The 20,770-nt window shown below is 57.9% G+C and overlaps 2 protein-coding genes across 16 annotated transcripts; one reads left to right on the top strand and one right to left on the bottom strand.

Moving 5' to 3' along the window:
- Nucleotides 1-28: 28 nt before the first annotated feature.
- Nucleotides 29-11,921, top strand: LIN37 (lin-37 DREAM MuvB core complex component). 15 transcript variants are annotated; one of them, XM_046906190.1, is made up of 10 exons: nt 29-81; nt 2,985-3,044; nt 4,663-4,738; nt 6,178-6,228; nt 6,396-6,425; nt 7,712-7,797; nt 8,612-8,738; nt 9,170-9,283; nt 10,514-10,584; nt 11,389-11,921. In XM_046906190.1, the coding sequence occupies exons 2-10, from the start codon at nt 3,011-3,013 to the stop codon at nt 11,730-11,732; spliced, it is 933 nt and encodes a 310-aa protein (XP_046762146.1). In that variant the 5' UTR covers nt 29-81; nt 2,985-3,010; the 3' UTR covers nt 11,733-11,921. The 15 variants fall into 15 exon arrangements, with proteins under 15 accessions (XP_046762146.1, XP_040513050.1, XP_040513046.1 ...); XM_040657116.2 differs by having other exon boundaries at nt 8,663-8,738; XM_040657112.2 differs by having other exon boundaries at nt 3,005-3,044; nt 7,667-7,797; nt 8,663-8,738.
- PSENEN (presenilin enhancer, gamma-secretase subunit) lies at nt 11,620-20,360 on the bottom strand. The gene is made up of 5 exons (XM_040657134.2): nt 20,310-20,360; nt 18,615-18,676; nt 15,327-15,431; nt 12,124-12,994; nt 11,620-11,701 (listed from the first exon to the last, which is right to left on the bottom strand). The coding sequence occupies exons 2-4, from the start codon at nt 18,673-18,675 to the stop codon at nt 12,855-12,857; spliced, it is 306 nt and encodes a 101-aa protein (XP_040513068.1). The 5' UTR covers nt 18,676; nt 20,310-20,360; the 3' UTR covers nt 11,620-11,701; nt 12,124-12,854.
- Between the last annotated feature and the right edge of the window lie 410 nt (nt 20,361-20,770).

The raw sequence follows: 20,770 nt of genomic DNA on the forward strand, positions 1-20,770 counted from the left end.
GACGGACGGGGGAAGCGACCAATGAGAAGGCGAGGTGAGCTGAGGAGGCGGTGAGCGCGGCCGGCGGGAACGCGGCGGGAGGTGAGAAATGGGGTAAAATGAGGAGAAAAAGGGAAAAAATGGGGGATAAAAGGGAAAATTGGGGGGTCCGGGGGGGCCTGGGGGCCTTATGGGGCGGTTTGTGGGGCCGTGGGGTGGGGGTTATGGGGTGGCGATGGGGCCTGTGGGGTTCTGTAGGGTTTATGGGGCTCTGTGGGGCCTATGGGGTTCCATAGGGCTCTATTGGGTTCTATAGGGATCTGTGGGGCTCTATGGGGTTTTATAGGGGTCTGTGGGGCTCTGTGGGGCCCCATGGGGTTTTATAGGGATCGGTGGGATTCTATGGGGTTTTATAGGGCTCTGTGGGATTCTATGGAGTTCTATAGGGTTCTGTGGCGTTCTATGGGGATCTGTGGGTTTTTATGGGGTTCTGTGGGGCCTATGGGGTTCTGTGGGGCTCTGTGGGGCTCTATGGGGCTCTGTGGCGTTCTATAGGGTTCTGTGGGTTTCTATGGGGTTCTATAGGGTTCTATGGGGCCTATAGGGTTCCATAGGGATCAGTGGGGTTCCATAGGGCTCTATGGGGTTTTATAGGGGTCTGTGGGGCTCTATGGGGTTTTATAGGGGTCTGTGGAGCTCTGTGGGGCCCCATGGGGTTTTATAAGGATCTGTGGGACTCTATGGGGTTTTATAGGGATCTGTGGGGCTATTTGGGGTTTTATATGGCTCTGTGGGGCTCTGTGGAGTTCTGTGGGGCTCCATGGAGTTCTATAGGGCTCTGTGGCGTTCTGTGGGGATCTGTGGGTTTCTGTGGGGCTCTGTGGGGCCTATGGGGTTCTATGGGGATCTGTGGGGTTCTGTGGGGCTCTTTGGGGTTCTGTAGGGCTTTATGGGGTTCTGTGGGGCCTATGGGGTTCTGTTGGGCTCTGTGGGGCTCTGTGGAGCTCTATAGGGCTCTGTGGCGTTCTATAGGGTTCTGTGGGTTTCTATGGGGTTCTATAGGGTTCTATGGGGCCTATGGGGTTCCATAGGGATCTGTGGGGTTCTATAGGGCTCTGTGGGGCCTCTGAGGTTCTGTGGGGCTCTTTGGGGCTCAGTGGGGTTCCATAGGGCTCTATGGGGTTTTATAGGGGTCTGTGGGGCTCTGTGGGGCCCCATGGGGTTTTATAGGGATCTGTGGGACTCTATCGGGTTTTATAGGGATCTGTGGGGCTATATGGGGTTTTATAGGGCTCTGTGGAGCTCTGTGGGGTTCTGTGGGGCTCTTTGGAGTTCTATAGGGCTCTGTGGCGTTCTATGGGGATCTGTGGGGTTCTGTGGGGTTCTGTAGGGCTTTATGGGGTTCTGTGGGGCCTATGGGGTTCCATGGGGATCTGTGGGGCTCTATGGGGTTCCATAGGGATCTGTGGGGTTCTGTAGGGCTCTGTGGGGTTCTATGGGGCTATGGGTGTCCCTCTGTGTCCCTATGGGGTCCCTATTTGTCTGTGTAGGGTCCCTATGTGATCCCTATGTGTTTTTATGTGTCCCTATGGGATCCTTATGTATCCCTATGGGGTTTCTTTGGGTCTGCATGTGTCCCTTTGGGGTTTCCATAGGGTCCTTATGTGTACTTATGGGGTCTCCATGTGTCCCTGTGTGTCCCTATGGGCTCCCTGTAGGGTCTTTATGTGTCCCTGTGTATCTCTATAGGATCCTTATGCGTCTTTATGGGGTTCCTATAGGGTCCTTATGTGTCCCTATGTATCTCTATAGGATCCTTATGCATCCCTATGGGGTTCCTATAAGGTCCCTGTGTGTCCCTGTGTATCTCTATAGGATCCTTGTGCGTCCCTATGGGGATCTTATAGTGTCCTTATGTGTTCCTATGTATCTCTATGGGATCCTTATGCATCCTTATGGGGTTCTTATAGGGTCCCTGTGTATCTCTATAGGATCCTTAGGCGTCCTTATGGAGTTCCTATAGAGTCCTTATATGTCCCTATGTATCTCTTTAGGATTCTTATGCATCCCTATGGGGTTCCTATAGAGCTCCTATGTGTCCCTATGTATCTCTATAGGATTCTTATGTATTCGTATGGAGTTCTTATACGGTCCCTGTGTGTCCCTATGTATCTCTATAGGATCCTTATGTGTCCCTATGGGATTCCTATGGGGTCCCTGTGTGTTCCTATGTATCTCTATAGGATCCTTATGTGTTCCTATGGGGTTCTTATAGGGTCCCTATGTGTCCCTATGTATCCCTATAGGATCCTTATGTGTCTCTGGGGTTCCTATAGAGCTCCTGTGTGTCCCTATGTATCCCTATAGGATCCTTATGCATTCCTATGGGGTTCCTGTAAGGCTCCTATGTGTTCCTATGTATCTCCATAGGATCCTTGTGCGTCCTTATGGGGTTTCTATAGGGTCCTTATGTGTCCCTTTGTATCTATAGGATCCTTATGCATCCCTATGGGGTTCCTATAGAGCTCCTATGTGTTCTTGTGTATTTCTATAGGATACTTACGTGTTCCTATGGAGTTCTTATAGGGTCCCTGTGTGTTCCTATGTATCTCTATAGGATTCTTATTCATCCCTTTGGGGTTATTAGAGGGTCCCTATGTGTCTGTATGTATCTCTATAGAATTCTTATGCGTTCCTGTAGGGTTCCTGTGTGTCCTTATGTATCTCTATAGGATTCTTATGCATCCCTATGGGGTTCTTATAGGGTCGTTATGTGTCCTTATGTATCTCTATAGGATCCTTATGTGTCCCTGGGGTTCCTATAGGGCTCCTATGTGTCCCTATGTATCTCTATAGGATCCTTATGCATCCCTATGGGGTTCCTATAGGGCTGCTGTGTGTCCCTGTGTATCTCTATAGGAGCCTTATGTGTCTTTATGGGGTCCCTATAGGGTTCTTATATGTCCCTGTGTGTCCCTATGGGGTTTTTTATGGGGTCCTTATAGGGTCCCTGTGTGCCCCATAGGCCGCCATGCTGTCGCTGAAGGTGAAGGTGGAGAAGCCGGGTGAGTAATTAACGCCTCCTTAATGAGTGCTCATTAACCCCATAACCCCCCCCCCCCCCCCAACCCAAATCTGCCCCTTTTCACCCCAAAATGGGCGCTGCCCCCACAGCCAAAACCCCACATTAGGGGCAAAAAGGGCAATTTGGGCTCCATTTCCCCCCATTTTGGGTCCATTTCCCCCCCATTTTGGGTCCATTTCCCCCCCATTTTGGGTCCATTTCCCCCCCATTTTGGGTCCATTTCCCCAATTTTGGGGCATTTTCTTCCATTTTGGCTCCATTTCCCCCCCATTTTGGGCGCATTTCCCCCCATTTTGGGTAATTTTCCCACAGTTTTGGCTCCATTTCCCTCAATTTGGAGTCCATTTCCCTCAATTTTGGGGCATTTCCCCCCATTTTGGGGCATTTTCCTCCATTTTGGTTCCATTCCCCCCCCATTTTGGGCGCATTTTCCCCCATTTTGGGCGCATTTTCCCCCCATTTTGGGTGCATTTCCCCCATTTTGGGTCCACTTCCCCCCATTTTGAGCCATTTTCCCCCCAATTTTGGGTGCATTTCCCCCCCCAGTTTTGGGTGCATTTCCCCCCCCAATTTTGGTTCCATTTCCCGCCCAATTTTGGGTCCATTTCCCACAGTTTTGGGTCCATTTCCCCCCAATTTTGGGTGCATTTCCCGCACTTTTGGCTCCATTTCCCCCAATTTGGAGTCCATTTCGCCCCATTTTGGGCGCATTTCCCCCCATTTTGGGGCATTTCCCCCCATTTTGGGCGCATTTCCCCCCAGTTTTGGGCGCATTTCCCCCCAGTTTTGGGCGCATTTCCCCCCAGTTTTGGGCGCATTTCCCCCCAGTTTTGGGTGCATTTTCCTCCCATTTTGGGTCCATTTCCCCCAATTTTGGGTCCATTTCCCAAATTTTAGTTCAATTTCCCCCCCCATTTTGGGTCCGTTTCCCCCCATTTTGGGTCCGTTTCCCCCCATTTTGGGTCCGTTTCCCCATTTTGAGCCATTTTCCCCTCAGATTTGGTGCCATTTCCCCCCCAGTTTTGGGTGCATTTCCCCCCCAGTTTTGGGTGCATTTCCCCCCATTTTGGGTCCATTTCCCCCCAATTTTGGGCCTTTTCCCCCATTTTGGTGTCATTTTCTGTCATTTTGGGTCCATTTCCCCCACTTTTGGCTTCATTTCTTCCCCAATTTTTGCCCATTTTGGGTCCATTTCCCCCCAATTTTGGGTCCATTTCCCCCTATTTTGGTCCATTTCCCCATTTTGAGCCATTTTCCCCCAAATTTGGTGCCATTTTCTGTCATTTTGAGTCCATTTCCCTCAGTTTTGGGTCCATTTCCCCCCAATTTGGGGCCCAATTTCTGCGATTTTGGCTTCATTTCACCCAATTTTAGGCCTTTTTTCCCCATTTTGGGTCCATTTCCCCCAATTTTGGGCCGTCTTTTCTCCAATTTAGGGCCCATTTCTCCCATTTTGGCTCCATTTCCTCCCCAATTTTTGCCCATTTTTGGCTCCATTTCCCCCAATTTTGGGCCGTATTCCTCCCTTTTGCCCCCCTCCCCTCAGACAGAACTTCCATTCTTCCCTTTTTGCCCAAAATTGCTGTTTTTTGGCCCAGATTTGGAGGCCACATCGGCCCGGAGCCGTTTGGATGCAGTGCTGCAGGGACTGCTGGAGCGCAGTGAGGGCGATAGGTGAGGATTTGGGGGCTGAATTGGGGGGATTTCGGGGTTTTGGGGTCTTTTTGGGGATCCCAAATATTGGGGGGGGGGAGGAAGGGTTCGATTTGGGGGTGAAAAGCCCCAAAATTGGGCAAAAATGATGAATTGTGGGAGTGAAATGGAGGGATTTGGGGACTGAGGGATGGGGGGAAACCAATGGGAATTGGGGGTGAATTTTGGGGGATTTGGGGGTAATTTTGGGGGTTTTGGGGTCTTTTTGGGGAGTCCAAATGATGGGGGGTGAGGAATGGTTCAGTTTTGGGGTGAAAAGCCCCAAAATTGGGCAAAAATGACAATTTGGGGGGACAGAATGGAAGGAGTTGGGGCACATAGAATGAGGGGAAACCAAGGGGTTTGGGGGTGAATTTGGGGGTAAATTTGGGGGTTTTGGGGTCTTTTTGGGGATCCCAAATGTTGGGGGGGGAGGAAGGGTTCAATTTTGGGGTGAAAAGCCCCAAAATTGGGCAAAAATGGTGAATTTTGGGAGTGAAATGGAGGGATTTGGGGACTGAGGGATGGGGGGAAACCAACGGGATTTGGGGGTGAATTTTGGGGGATTTGGGGGCTGAATTGGGGGGTTTCGGGGTCTTTTGGGGGATCCCAAATGTTGGGGGAGGAATGGTTCAGTTTTGGGGTGAAAAGCCCCAAAATTGGGCAGAAATTGTGAATTTTGAGGGTGAAATGGAGGGATTTGGGGACTGAGGGATGGGGGGAACCAAGGGGAATTGGGGGTGAATTTGGGGGTTTTGGGGTCTTTTTGGGGAGTCCAAATGATGGGGGGGGAGGAAGGGTTCAATTTTGGGGTGAAAAGCCCCAAATTTGGGCAAAAATGGTGAATTTTGGGGGTGAAATGGAGGGATTTGGGGACTGACGGATGGGGGGAAACCAGTGGGAATTGGGGGTGAATTTGGGGGGATTTGGGGGCAATTTGGGGGGTTTTGGGGTCTTTTGGGGGATCCCAAATGTTGAGGGGGAGGAAAGGTTCAATTTTGGGGTGAAAAGCCCCAAATTTGGGCAAAAATGGTGAATTTTGGGGGTGAAATGGAGGGATTTGGGGAGTGAGGGATGGGGGGAGCCAATAGGAATTGGGGGTGAATTTTGGGGGATTTGGGGGTAAATTTGGGGGGGTTTGGGGCTTTTTGGGGAGTCCAAATGATGGGGGGGGAGGAAGGGTTCAATTTTGGGGTGAAAAGCCCCAAAATTGGGCAGAAATGGTGAATTTTGGGGGTGAAATGGAGGGATTTGGGAACTGAGGGATGGGGGGAAACCAACGGGTTTTGGGGGTGATTCTGGGGTACATTGGGGGCATTGTGGGTCTTTTGGGGTTCCCCCACTATGGAGGAGGGGTCTCTGGGATGGAGGGGACCCCAAAAATGTCTCTTTTGCCCCCAAATTCCCCCCCCCTCTTTTAGGGAAGTCCTGGAGGACGACGCAGGGAAAGCGGTGGGCGATGCGGTCCCAAAGTGAGTCCCAAAATCGCCCTTTTTCAGCCCAAAATGAGCCCTCCCCCCCCCCCCCCCCCCCATTGCTGCCCCCGGGTGACCCAAACGGGTCCTTTTTCACCCCAAAATGGGGTTTTGGGGGGACCCAAAACGGGCGGAAATGGCCCCAATTGTGGGTCGCTTTGCAGGGACGCCTCTCCCAGCGCGCCGGGAAAGAGGTGAGAGGTGGGGGGCTGTGGGGTGGATCTGTGGGGCTGGGGGATCTGTGGGGTGGATCTGTGGGACTGAGGGATCTGTGGGGTGGATCTGTGGGGCTGAAGGGTCTGTGGGGTGGATCTGTGGGGCTGAAGGGTCTGTGGGGGGGATCTGTGGGGCTGAGAGATTTATGGGGCTGAGGGATCTGTGGGGTGGATCTGTGGGGCTGAAGGGTCTGTGGGGTGGATCTGTGGGGCTGAAGGATGTATGGGGTGGATCTGTGGGGCTGAAGGATGTATGGGGGGGGATCTGTGGGGCTGAAGGATGTATGGGGGGGGATCTGTGGGGCCGAAGGATCTGTGGGGTGGATCTGTGGGGCTGAAGGATGTATGGGGTGGATCTGTGGGGCTGAAGGGTCTGTGTGGCTGAAGGATGTATGGGGCTGAAGAGTGTGTGGGGTGGATCTGTGGGGCTGAAGGGTCTGTGGGGGGGATCTGTGGGGCTGAGAGATTTATGGGGCTGAGGGATCTGTGGGGTGGATCTGTGGGGCTGAAGGGTCTGTGGGGTGGATCTGTGGGGCTGAGAGATTTATGGGGCTGAGGGATCTGTGGGGTGGATCTGTGGGGCTGAAGGGTCTGTGGGGTGGATCTGTGGGGCTGTGGGGTGGATCTGTGGGGCTGAAGGATCTGTGGGGTGGATCTGTGGGGCTGAAGGATGTATGGGGTGGATCTGTGGGGCTGAAGGATGTATGGGGCTGAGGGATCTGTGGGGTGGATCTGTGGGGCTGAGGGATCTGTGAGGTGGATCTGTGGGGCTGAGAGATTTATGGGGCTGAGGGATCTGTGGGGTGGATCTGTGGGGCTGAGGGATCTGTGGGGTTGATCTGTGGGGCTGAAGGATATATGGGGCTGAGGGATCTGTGGGGTGGATCTATGGGGTTGAAGGATCTGTGGGGTGGATCCTTGGGGCTGAAGGATCTATGGGGCTGAGGGATCTCTCAGGTGGATCCGTGGGGCTGAGGGATCTGTGGGGTGGATCTGTGGGGCTGAGGGATCTGTGGGGCAGAGATGTGGGGCTGAGGTACAGGGTGCAGATGTGGGGCAGAGATGTGGGGTGGATCTATAGGGCAGATTTGTGGGGCAGAGCTGCGGGGTGTGGATCCATGCTTATGGGTCAGTCCCCCACTTAGGGGTCAGTCCCCCACTTAGGGGTCAGTCCCCCACTTAGGGGTCAGCCCCCACTTATGGGGCAGCCCCCCACTTAGGGGTCAGCCCCCACTTATGGGGCAGCCCCACATTTCTCCCCACAGAGCGTCCCGCCGCTTCCCCCCCCACCGCCGTAAGAAGCGCCGGGAGGCCGAAGAGGGGCAGCCCGACCCCCCCCTGCAGCGACCCAGTGAGTGGGGCTGCCCCACACTTATGGGGCAGAGCAAAGGGGGTGAGGGGTTGGTTATGGGGCTGGGAGGGGGCCTGAGGGCCGTTCTGTGGGGCTGGAGGTCTCACTTATGGGGCAGGGGGTCTTATTTATGGGGCTGGGGGGTGGGGGGGGGGCTGAATGCCCATCTATGGGACAGCGGGGGTCTGAGGGCCATTCTATGGGGCTGGAAGAATCACTTATGGGGCGGGGGGGGGGGGTCTGAGCCCCATTCTATGGGGCTGGAGGTCTCAATTATGGGGCAGAAGGTCTCACTTATGGGGCTGGGGGTGGGTTTGAGGGCCATTCTATGGGGCTGGAGGTCTCACTTATGGGGCAGAGGGTCTCACTTATGGGGCTGGGGGCAGGTCTGAGGGCCATTCTATGGGGCTGGGGGGGGTCTGAGGGTCGTTCTGTGGGGCTGGAGGTCTCACTTATGGGGCAGAGGGTCTCACTTATGGGGCTGGGGGCAGGTCTGAGGGCCATTCTATGGGGCTGGGGGGGGTCTGAGGGTCGTTCTGTGGGGCTGGAGGTCTCACTTATGGGGTGGGAGGACTCACTTATGGGGCTGCAGGTCCCGCTGTGGGGTCAGGAGGTCTTGCTATGGGGCTGGAGGTCCCGCTATGGGGTCAGGAGGACTCACTTATGGGGTCAGCATGTCTCTCATAGGGCTGGAGATCTCGCTATGGGGCTGGAGGTCCCGCTATGGGGCAGGGGATCCCCCTTTCCCCTCCCAGCCCCCCAACTTATGGGGCCGCCCCACAGATACGTACGTGATCAAACTGTTTGACCGCAGCGTGGATTTGGGGCAGTTCTCGGAGGGGACCCCACTGTACCCCGTTTGTAGGGCCTGGATGCGCAACTGCCCTACGGGGCGCCCCCAAATCTGCCCCACGGCGCCCGAATCCGCCCCACATCTGCAGGTCTGACCCTATAAGTGGGGGGGTTGGGGGGTTTGGGGTGGGGTTTGTGGGCTGAGGGGGTGTGGGGTGGGATCTATGGGGCTGGGGGGTCCCATTCTTGATCTATGGGGCTGGGAGGGATGTGGGGCGAGATCTGTGGGGCTGGGGGGGTCCCAGTGTCGATCTATGGGGCTGGGAGGCATGGGGGGCGAAATCTCTGGGGCTGGGGGGGGGTTCCGGTGTCAATCTATGGGGCTGGGAGGGATGTGGGGTGAGATCTATGGGGCTGGGGGGTCCTAGTGTCAATCTATGGGGCTGAGAGGGGTGTGGGATGGGATCTATGGGGCTGAGAGGGTGTGGGGTGGGATCTATGGGGCTGGGGGGGGGGGGGGGGGGGGGGGGGAAGGCCTGTTGTTCTCTCTGGGGCTGCCCCACACATTTCCCCCCCATAGAGCGCAGGTAAAGCTGAGGACATTTATGAGCTGCCCCCCCCGGCCCCCCCCCGCGCCCCCCCCCGCATCCCCTCCCCCCTCGGACCCGACGAAGGCTCCGCCCCCACGGATCAGGTGACACCCCCCCCCCCGTCACGTGACACCCCCCCCCCGTCACGTGACACCCCCCAATCACGTGATCATTCCACCCCTATTACATGATAACCCCCCAATTATGTGACAACCCCAATCACGTGACCCCCCCACCCCCAATCATATAACTGCTCCATCACGTGACCCCCCCACCCCCAATCATATGACTCCTCCATCACGTGACCCCCCAATCACGTGACCCATCTATCATGTGATCCCCCCACCCCCATCATTTGACACCACTCCCAATCACATGACCCCCCCATCCCCAATCACGTGACCCCATCGCATGACCTCCAGTCACATGACCCCATCCCCAATCATGTGACCCCCTCCATCACGTGACACCCCCAATCACGTGACCCCCTCCATCATGTGATCCCCCCACCCCCATCATTTGACACCACTCCCAATTACATGACCCCCCCCATCCCCAATCATGTGACCCCCCCAATCATGTGACACCACCCCCAATTACATGACCCCACCCCCCATCACATGGACCCTCCACCCCCATCAGGTGACACCCCCGTCACGTGACACCCCACCCCATCACGTGAATCCTCTGCCCCATCATGTGACACCCCCCATCACATGACCCTCCCACCCCCATCACGTGACTCTCTGCTATCATGTGGCCCAATCACATGACCCTGCCATCATGTGCCCCCCCCATCACGTGACCTCCCCCCATCATGTGATCACCTCCCATCATGGGACCCCAATGGGACCCCAGTGGCACCCCAAATCCCCACTTTCTGACCCCAAATCCCCCCATTTCCCTCCCAATTCCCCCTTTCTGGCCCCAAATTCCCTCTTTCCCCCCCAAATTCCCTCTTTCCCCCCCAAATTTCCCCGCTTTCCTCCCAAATTCCCCCTTTCTGACCCCAATTCCCCCTTTATGACTCCAAATTCCCCCTTTATGACCCCAAATTCCCTCTTTCTGACCCCAAATCCCCCCATTTCCCCCCCAGATGTCCCCTTTCCGACCCCAAATGTCCCCTTTCTGACCCCAAATCCCCCCTTTTCCTCCCAAATTCCCCCTTTCTGACCCCAGATCCCCCCATTTCCCCCCAAATGTCCCCTTTCTGACCCCCATTTCCCCTTTCCAACCCCAAATCCCCCCTTTTCCTCCCAAATTCCCCTTCTGACCCCAAATCCCCCCTTTCCGTCCCCAAGTGCCCCCTTTCTGACCCCAAATCCCTTTGGCAGCCCCTGGAGCCGCCCTCCATGTCGGCCCTCATCTACAGCAACATGGAGAGGTGGAAGCGCGTCCGGCAGAGGTGGGGGCAACGGGGGGCTTATGGGGTCAGCGGGGTTAATGGGGTCAGTGGGGGCTTATGGGGTCAGCGGGGTTAATGGGGTCAGGGGGGACATTGGGGGTAATGGGGGGCTTATGGGGTCAGCGGGGTTAATGGGGTCAGCGGGGTTAATGAGGTCAGTGGGGTTAATGGGGTCAGTGGGGACACTGGGGGTAATGGGGGGCTTATGGGGTCAGCGGGGTTAATGGGGTCAGTGGGGACATTGGGGGTAATGGGGGTAATGAGGGGCTTATGGGGTCAGCGGGGTCAATGGGGTCAGCGGGGACATTGGGGTCAATGGGGACACTGGGGGTAATGGGGGGCTTATGGGGTCAGCGGGGTTAATGTGGTCAGTGGGGTTAATGGGGTCAGTGGGGACATTGGGGTCAATGGGGACACTGGGGGTAATGGGGCCCATATGGGGTCATTGGGGGCAATAGGGGCCTTATGGGGTCAATGGGGTCATTGTGGTCAATGGGACACTGGGGGCAATGGGAGCCTTGTGGGGTCAATACGGTCAGCGGGGTTAATGGGAACATTGGGGTCAGTGGAGACACTGGGGGTAATGGGGCCCTTATGGTGTCATTGGGGGTAATGGGGGCAATGGGGCCCTTATGGTGTCATTAGGGGTAATGGGGGCAATGGGACCCTTATGGTGTCATTGGGGGTAATGGGGACATTGGGGGTAATGGGGCCCTTATGGGGTCAGTGTGCTTCCGGCATCACGTGACTACGGTGGCAGCGTGTACTTCCGCCGTCACGTGACGCCGCGGTGACGTCACGCAGGTGGAAGGAAGCGTCGCTCCGGCAGCAGCAGCGCTATGGCGCCAGCTTGCGCCTCCTCCGCCGCATCTACGAGCGCCAGTAAAGGCCCGCCCCTTCCGCCCCGCCCAGCCAATCAGCGCGTTCTTTTCCCTTTCGCCCCGCCCTCGCGTTTTCTCTCAGCCAATAGGCGTCGGTCTCTCCCCCTCCAACCGCGTAGCGTGGGCACGATGTCACAGAGGAGCTCGACGCGGATTGGTTGGTGCGTGAAGGAGGGGGGCGTGGCCTGGAGGGTTTATTCATTAAAAAAAAAGCGAAGGCAGCGCGGGAACGAATCCTATTGGTGGAAAACAGGAGAAAGAAATTAATATTATTTATTTTATTAATTCCCCCCCCCCCCCAATTAAGGATCCTATTATTAATTAGCTCCTCCCCCATCAATATGAAGAACCTACCCCAATATTAATGAGCCCCCAATAATATATAACACCGCTATGAATATTAATGAGCTCCATGAATATTAATGATTCCCCAATATATAATAATATAATACATAATAACTCTCCTCCCTCTTATTAAGGACCCCCCCCCCTGAATATTAATGAGCCCCCCAAATTTAACAACCCCCCCCCCCCCACTATTAATGACCCCAATTAAGGATCTCCCCCCCCCCCCCCATTATTAACGTTCCTCCCCCACTATTAATGACCCCAATTAAGGACCCCTCCCCAATTTAATGCCCCCCCCCCCCTTCCATACCTGCAGTCTCCTCCAGGTCCTCTTCATGGGGGGGTGGGGGGGGGGTCCCCCTTTCTGGGGTGAGGGCCTTTGTGGGGGGGCTCCCCTTTTTTGGGGGGGGTCCCCTTTTTGGGGGGTCTCATTTGGGGGGGGGGGCTCTTTGGGGGGGGTCCCCTTTATGGGAGAGGGATCTCATTTAGAAGGGCCTCTTAGGGGAGGGCTCCCCTTTTTGGGGGGGTGGGGGGGGGTCTCAGGGGTGACCTCTTTTGGGGGGGGTCCCATGGGTCTCCCTGGGGGGGGGAAGGGGGATCCCCTTTTTGGAGGGGGGGTCCCCTCGGAGGAGAGGGGCTCCCCTTTTTGAGGGGGGGTCTCAGGAGGTGATCTTTGGAGGGGGGGGGGATCCTTTGGGGAGGGCAGTCCTTGGGGGGCTCCCCTTAATGTGGGGGGGGCCCTGAGGGGATGATCTCCTTTGGGGGGGGGGGGGGTCCTTTGGGGCTCCCCTTTTTGGGGAGGGGTCTCAAGGGGTGATCTCCTTTGGGGGAGGGGGGCCTTTAAGGGGTAGGGGGTCCCTTTGGGGGGGGAGGGGGTCCCCCTTTTTGGGGAGGGGTCTCAAGGGGTGATCTCCTTCGGGGGGGGTGGGTCCTTTAAGGGGCGGGGGGGGTACCCTTTTTGGGGAGGGGTCTCAAGGGGTGATCTCCTTTGGGGGGTCCCTTTGTGGGGGGGGTCCCCTTAATTTGGGGGGGGAGGGGCCCTCAGGGGGTCCCAAGGGGCAAAGTGAAGGCCAGGCGCTCCCCCAAAGCCCCCCATTCCCCCCGGCGGCTCTGGAAGGCCCCCACCCACAGCCCCAGTGCCAACGCCCACAGCCCCACCCCCAGCGCCGAGCGGCGGACGTCTGCAACGATAATGGGGGGGGGGGGGGGAATTTATGGGGTTATTTGAGGGGTTAAGGGGCGGGGGCGGTCCTATAGGAACCCTAGAAGGAGCCACAGATCCCATAGGGAACCATAAGGAGCTATAGAGCCCAAAGAAACACAGAGACCCACAGAAATCCCACAGAGACCCCATAGATCCCACAGAAACCCATAGAGACCCATAGAAACCCCATAGATCCCATAGAAACCCATAGAAAGCCCATAGATCCCATAGAGACCCCATAGATCCCACAGAAACCCATAGAGACCCCACTGGGACCCAGAGACTCCATAGAAACCCCATAGATCCCATAGAGACCCCATAGGGACCCAGAGACCCCATAGATTCCACAGAAACTCATATAGACCCACAGAGACCCTACAAGGAGCCCCAGATCCCATAGGGAGCCATAGAGCCCATAGAAACCCATAGAGACCCCAAAGATCCTAGAGAGAACCCATAGAGACCCACAAAAATCCCATAGATCCCGTAGAGACCCATAGGGACCCTATAAAGAATCTGAGATCCCATAGAGAACCATAGAGCCCATAGAAATCCCATAGAGACCCCATAGATCCCACAGAAACCCATAGAAATCCCACAGAAACCCATGGAGACCCCACAGATCCCATAGAGACCCCATAGATCCCACAGAAACCCATAGAGACCCCATAAATCCCATAGAGACCCCATAGGGACCCAGAGACCCGATAGATCCCACAGAAATGCACAGAGACCCATAGAAATCTCATAGGTCCCATAGAGACCCATAGAGAGTCCATAAGGACCCATAGATCCCATAGAGACCCATAGGGACCCTATAAAGAGCCTGAGATCTCAGGGAACCATAGAGCCCATAGAAAGCCCATAGATCCACCCCAGGATCCCCAAATCCCTCCCGAGGACCCCCAAATCGCCCCTCCAGGACCCCCAAAACCCCCCCAAATCTCCCCCAGGACCCTCAAAACCCCCCACCCAGGACACCCAAATCCCCCTCCAGGACCCCCAAATCCCCTCCTAGGACCCCCAAATCCCTCTCCAGAACCCCCAAAACCCCTCCAAATCCCCTCCAGGACCCCCAAATCCCCCCCCAGGACTCCCATAACCCTCTCGAGGACCCCCAAATCCCCCTCCAGGACCCCCAGAACCCCCCCATACCCCCCCCAGGATCCCCAAAACCCCCCACCCAGGACCTCCAAATCCCTCCCCAGGATTCCCTTAACCCCCCCCAGGACCCCCAGATCCTCTCCTAGGATCCCCAAATCCCCCCCAGGACTCTCATAACCCTCTTGAGAACCCCCAAAACCCCCTCCAGGACCCCCAAATCCCCCCCAAATCCCCCCCAGGACCCCCAAAACCCCCCACCCAGGACCTCCAAATCCCCCTCCAGTACCCCCAAATCCCTCCCCAGGACTCCCAGATCCCCCTCCAGGACCCCCAAATCCCTCCCCAGGACCCCCAAATCCCCTCCAGGACCCCCAAATCCCTCCCCAGGACTCCCATAACCCTCTCGAGGACCCCCAAATCCCCCTCCAGGACCCCCAGAACCCCCCCATATCCCCCCCAGGACCCCCAAAACCCCCCACCCAGGACCTCCAAATCCCCCTCCAGGACCCCCAAATCCCTCCTGAGGACCCCCATAACCCCTCCAAATCCCCCCCAGGACCCCCAAAACCCCCCACCCAGGACCCCCAAATCCCCCTCCAGGACCCCCATAACCCCCCCAAATCCCCCTCCAGGACCCCCAAATCCCTCCCCAGGACTCCCAGATCCCCCTCCAGGACCCCCAAATCCCCCCCTAGGACTCCCAAATCCCTCCCCAGGACTCCCATAACCCTCCCGAGGACCCCCAAATCCCCCTCCAGGACCCCCAGAACTCCCCCAAATCCCCCCCAGGACCCCCAAAACCCCCACCCAGGACCTCCAAATCCCCCTCCAGGACCCCCAAATCCTCCCCAGGACTCCCATAAACCTCTCGAGGACCCCCAAATCCCCCTCAAATCCCCCTCCAGGACCCCCAAAACCCCCACCCAGGACCTCCAAATCCCCCTCCAGGACCCCCAAATCCCTCCCCAGGATTCCCATAACCCCCTCCAGGACCCCCAAATCCCCCACCAGGACCCCCAGAACCCCCCCAAATCCCCCCCAGGACCCCCATAACCCTCCCAAATCCCCCTCCAGGACCCCCAAATCCCCCCCAGGACTCCCATAACCCTCCCGAGGACCCCCAAATCCCCCTCCAGGACCCCCATAACCCCCCCAAATTCCCCCCAGGACCCCCATAACCCCCCCCAGCCCCCCCCCCCACATACATGTCTTGATGAGGGGCTGCTGTCCGTAAGGGGGGGCCATGAAGGCCTCACGGAAGAACCAGAGGACGTTCACCAACCACAGGAAGGGCAGCAGTGCGAAGCCCCCTATGGGGGGGGGGTGAAAAATGGGGGGGGGGTCTGTTGGGGGGGGTCTGGGGGTCCTGGGGGGCTCTGGGGGGGGGCTTGGGGGAATTTGGGGGTCCTGGGGGGGAATATGAGAGATTATGGGGGGAATCTGGGAAATTATGGGGGATTTGGAGTGGGTTTGGGGGGGTTATGGGGGATTTGGGGGGGGTTTGGGGGGGTTATGGGGGTCTTGAAGGGGACTGGGGGGGGTTTGGGGGTCCTGGGGGGGGTTATGGGGCATTTGGGAGGGATCCTGGGGGGAATTTGGGGGTTCTGGGGGGCTCTGGGGGGGGGACTTGGGGGAATTTGGGGGTCCTGGGGGGGGAATCTGGGGGATTTGAGGATGTTCTGGGGGAATTTGGGTGGGTTTTGGGGGTCCTGGGAGGAATTTGGGGGGCATTTGGGGGTCCTGGGGGGGGAGGCGGGGGGGTTATGGGGGATTTGGAGTGGGTTTGGGGGGGAATCTGGGGGATTTGGGGGGTTTTGGGGGGGTTATGGGGGATTTGGGGGGGTTATGGGGGTCTTGAAGGGGACTGGGGGGGATTTGGGGGTCCTGGGGGGAATTATTGGGGGGCTTGGGGGGGTTATGGGGCATTTGGGAGGGATCCTGGGGGGAATTTGGGGGGGATTTGGGGGTCCTGGGGGGGGCTTGGGGGAATTTGGGGGTCCTGGGGGGGAATCTGGGGGATTATGGGGGATTTGGGGGGGTCCTGGGGGAATTTGGGTGGGTTTGGGGGGTCCTGGGAGGAATTTGGGGGGCATTTGGGGGTCCTGGGGGGGGAGGCGGCGGGGTTATGGGGATTTGGAGTGGGTTTGGGGGGCTTATGGGGGATTTGGGGGGGTTTGGGGGGCTTATGGGGGATTTGGGGGGGTTCTGGGGGTCTTGAAGGGGACTGGGGGGGATTTGGGGGTCCTGGGGGGCTTGGGGGGGTTATGGGGCATTTCAGAGGGATCCTGGGGGGAATCTGGGGGGGATTTGGGGGTTCTGGGGGGATTTGGGGGGGACTTGGGGGAATTTGGGGGTCCTGGGGGGGGAATCTGGGGGATTATGGGGGATTTGAGGAGGTTCTGGGGGAATTTGGGTGGGTTTTGGGGGTCCTGGGAGGAATTTGGGGGGCATTTGGGGGTCCTGGGGGGGGAGGCGGGGGGGTTATGGGGGATTTGGAGGTTTATGGGGGGATTTGGGGCTTTATGGGGGTACTGGGGGGGGAATGTGAGGGGGTTATGGGGGATTTGGAGTGGGGTTGCGGGGGTTCTGGGGGTCTTGAAGGGGACTGGAGGGGATTTGGGGGCCCTGGGGGGAATTATTGGGGGGCTTGGGGGGGTTATGCAGCATTTGGGGGGGATCCTGGGGGGAATTTGGGGGTCCTGGGGGGGAATCTGGGGGATTATGGGGGATTTGGGGGGGTCCTGGGGGAATTTGGGTGGGTTCTGGGGGTCCTGGGAGGAATTTGGGGGGCATTTGGGGGTCCGGGGGGGGGAGGCGGGGGGGTTATGGGGGATTTGGAGTGGGTTTGGGGGGCTTATGGGGGATTTGGGGGGTTTTGGGGGGCTTATGGGGGATTTGGGGGGGTTCTCGGGGTCTTGAAGGGGACTGGGGGGGATTTGGGGGTCCTGGGGGGGGTTCTGGGGATCCTGGCAGGAATTATGGGGGATTTGGGTGTTTATGGGTGTCCTGGGGGGGAATTTGGGGGGGTTATGGGGAATTTGGGGGTTGGGGGAGTTCTGGGGGTCCTGCGGGGGTTAGGGGGATTTAGGGGGGGAGTTGGGGGGGGTTATGGGGGTCCTGTGGGGGTTATGGGGGGATTTGGGGGTTTATGGGGGCCCTGGGGGGGAGTTGGTGGGACTATGGGGGGATTGGGGGCACTATGGGGTTATTCTATGGGGCGGTCTGGGTCACTCTGGAGGCTCTATGGGGCCTCTATTGGGGCACTATGGGATTGCTACGGGCCTCTATGGGGCGCTGTGGGGTACCATGGGGCCTCTATGGGGCACTATGCAATTGCTATGGGCCTCTATGGGGCGCTATGGGGCATTATGGGGCACAATGGGATTACTACGGGCCTCTATGGGGCACTATGGGTCCCTATGGGGTCCCTGTGGGTCTCTACGGGGTCACTTTTGGTCCCTATAGGACCCTATGGGGCTCCATGGGGTCTCTATGGGTCCCTATTGGGTCTCTATGGGGTCCCTTTTGGTCCCTATAGATCCCTATGGGGCTCCATGGGGTCTCTATGGGTCCCTATGGGTCTCCATATGTCTTTATGGGTTGCTATAGGTCGCTATGGGTCTCCAAGGGTCCCTTTGTCTCCCTATGGGTCCCTATGGGGTGCTGTGGATCCCTATTGCGTTCTTACAGGTCTCTGTGGGTCCCTATGGGTTTCTGTGGGTCCCTATGGGGTCTCTCTGGGTCGCTATGAGTCCCAATGGGGCTCTATGGGTCACTATGGGGTCCCTATAGGTCTCTATGGGTCTCTACGGGGTCCCTTTTGGTCCCTATAGGTTCCTATGGGGTTTCTATGTGTCTCTATGGGGCTGCATGGATCCCTATGGGTCATTATTGGGGGGCTGTGAGGCGCTATGGGTCCCTATGGGGCGCTACGTGGTGCTGTGGGTCTCTATGGGGCGCTGTGGGGTTTCTCTGGGTCGTTATAGGGCACTGTGGGTCGTTATGGGTCTCTATGGGTCCCTATGGGGTTTCTATGTGTCTCTATAGGTCCCTATGGGGCGCTGTGGGGCTCTATGGGGTGCTGTGGGGTTTCTATGTGTCTCTATGGGCCTCTATAAGTCTCTATGGGTGCTGTGAGGTTTCTATGGGTCCCTATGGGGTTTCTATATGTCTCTATGGGGTGCTGTGGGGTTTCTATGGGTCGTTATGGGGCGCTGTGGGGCTCTATGGGTCCCTATGGGATTTCTATGTGTCTCTATGGGTCCCTATAAGTCTCTATGGGGCGCTGTGGAGTTTCTATGGGTCGTTATGGGGCGCTGTGGGGCTCTATGGGTCCCTATGGGGCCCTGTGGGGTTTCTATGGGTCATTATGGGGCGCTGTGGGGCTCTATGGGTCCCTATAGGGTTTCTATGTGTCTCTACGGGGTGCTGTGGGGTTTCTATGGGTCGTTATGGGGCGCTGTGGGGTTTCTATGGGTCGCTATGGGGCTCACCCAGGTAGTACTTCCGGCACAGCCGCAGTTTGTCCTCATTGGATACGCGCTCCAGGTTCATCCTATGGGGGGACGGCCCCATAGATACCCCATAGCCACCCCATAGATCCCCCATAGCCGCCCCATAGCCACCCCACAGATACCCCATAGCCGTCCCATAGATCCCCCATAGCCGTCCCATAGCCACCCCATAGATACCCCACGGCCGCCCCATAGATACCCCACGGCCGCCCCATAACACCCCATATGACCCCATAACCGCTCTATAGGACCCAGCAGAGCCCCATAGTTGCCCCATAACCACCCCATAGGACCCTACAGCTGCCCCATAGGACCTGGCAGAGCCCTACAACCACCCCGTAGGGCCTCACAAGACCCCATAACCACCCCCAAAGGACCCAACAGAGCCCCATAACAGCTTCATAGGACCCCATAATGGTCCCATAGGACCCCACAAGACCCCACATCTGCCCCATAGGACCCCAAAGCGCCTTGTAGCCGCTCCATAGGACCCCACAGTTGCCCCATAGGGCCCCACAAGACCCCAGAGCCACCCCATAGGACCCCACAGCCGCCCCAGAGGACCCCATAACCGCCCCAGAGGACCCCACAAGACCCCATAGCCACCCCAGAGGACCCCACAGCTGTCCCATAGAGCCCCATAACCGCCCCAGAGGACATCAAAAGACCCCATAGCCGCCCCATAGGGCCCAACAGAGCCCCATAACCGCCCCATTGCCCCCCCACAGGACCCCACAAGCCCCATAGCCGCCCCACAGGACCCCACAGCCGCCCCAGAGGACCCCATAACCGCCCCAGAGGACTCCACAAGACCCCATAGCCACCCCATAGGACCCCATAGCTGTCCCATAGAGCCCCATAACCACCCCATAGGACCCCATAGGATACTACAAGACCCCATAGCCGCCCCATAGGGCCCAACAGAGCCTCATAACTGCTCCATCAGACCCCACAAGACCCCATAGCCGCCCCAAACGACCCCATGGCTGCCCCATAGGACCCCGTAGCCATCCCATAGGACCCCACAGGACCCCATAGCCGCCCCATAGGGCCCAAGAGAGCCCCATAACCACCCCATAGGACCCCACAAGACCCCATAAAACCCCATAGCCGCCCCACAGGACCCCACAAGACCCTATAGCCACCCCATAGGACCCCACAGCTGTCCCATAGAGCCTCATAACCGCCCCATAGGACCCCATAACTGCTCCAGAGGACACTACAAGACGCCATAGCTGCCCCATAGGGCCCAACAGAGCCCCATAACTGCCCCATAAGACCCCACAAGACCCCATAGCCGTCCCATAGGACCCCACGGCCGCCCCATAGGACCCCATGGCCGCCCCATAGGACACCACAAGACCCCATAGAACCCCATAGCCGCCCCATAGGATCCCACAGGCAACCCAGAGGACCCCACAGCCGCTTCATAGGGCCCCATAACCGCCCCATACGACCCCATAGCCGCCCCATACGACCCCACAAGACTCCATAGCCGCCCCATAGGACCCCATGGCCGCCCCATACGACCCCACAAGACCCCATAGCCGCCCCATAAGACACCACAAGATCCCATAGAACCCCATAGCCGCCCCAGAGGACCCCACAGCCGCCTCATAGGGCCCCATAACCGCCCTATAGGACCCCAAAACCGCCCCATAATCCCCCCCCAACCTGCTCGGTTCCGCGCGCAGCTCCGCGCACCGCGCGATGCACGCCGGGAGAAACGGGGCGAAGGGCTCTGAGCCAATAGGGAGGCAGGACGGGGTCACGTGGAGGGGGCGGAGTGACGCAGTCAGAGCCGCGCCCGTCTGGGAGGAGGGGAGTCACGTGATGCGAGGAAGGCGGAAGTGCTTGATCACGTGGGGGTCGGAATGGGCGGAGTCACGTGATGGGGTGGAAGCGCAAAGGCGGTCACGTGGGCCGGGACTGTTTTCTTCCTGCCCTTCCCCGTAGGAAACGCTTTGGGCCGCCCTATAGGAAAAAACCCCATAGGACCCCCCAAAATGGGACCCCCCCAAAGGAGACCCCCATATGGACCCACCCATAGAACCCTCCCCCACCCATAGGACCCCCTATGGGGCCGCCCTATAAGAAAAACCCTATAGGACCCCCCCCAAAATGCCCCTCCCCCA

This window comes from Gallus gallus, unplaced genomic scaffold (genome assembly GCF_016699485.2).
Source record: "Gallus gallus isolate bGalGal1 unplaced genomic scaffold, bGalGal1.mat.broiler.GRCg7b scaffold_45, whole genome shotgun sequence".
NCBI lineage: Eukaryota > Metazoa > Chordata > Aves > Galliformes > Phasianidae > Gallus > Gallus gallus.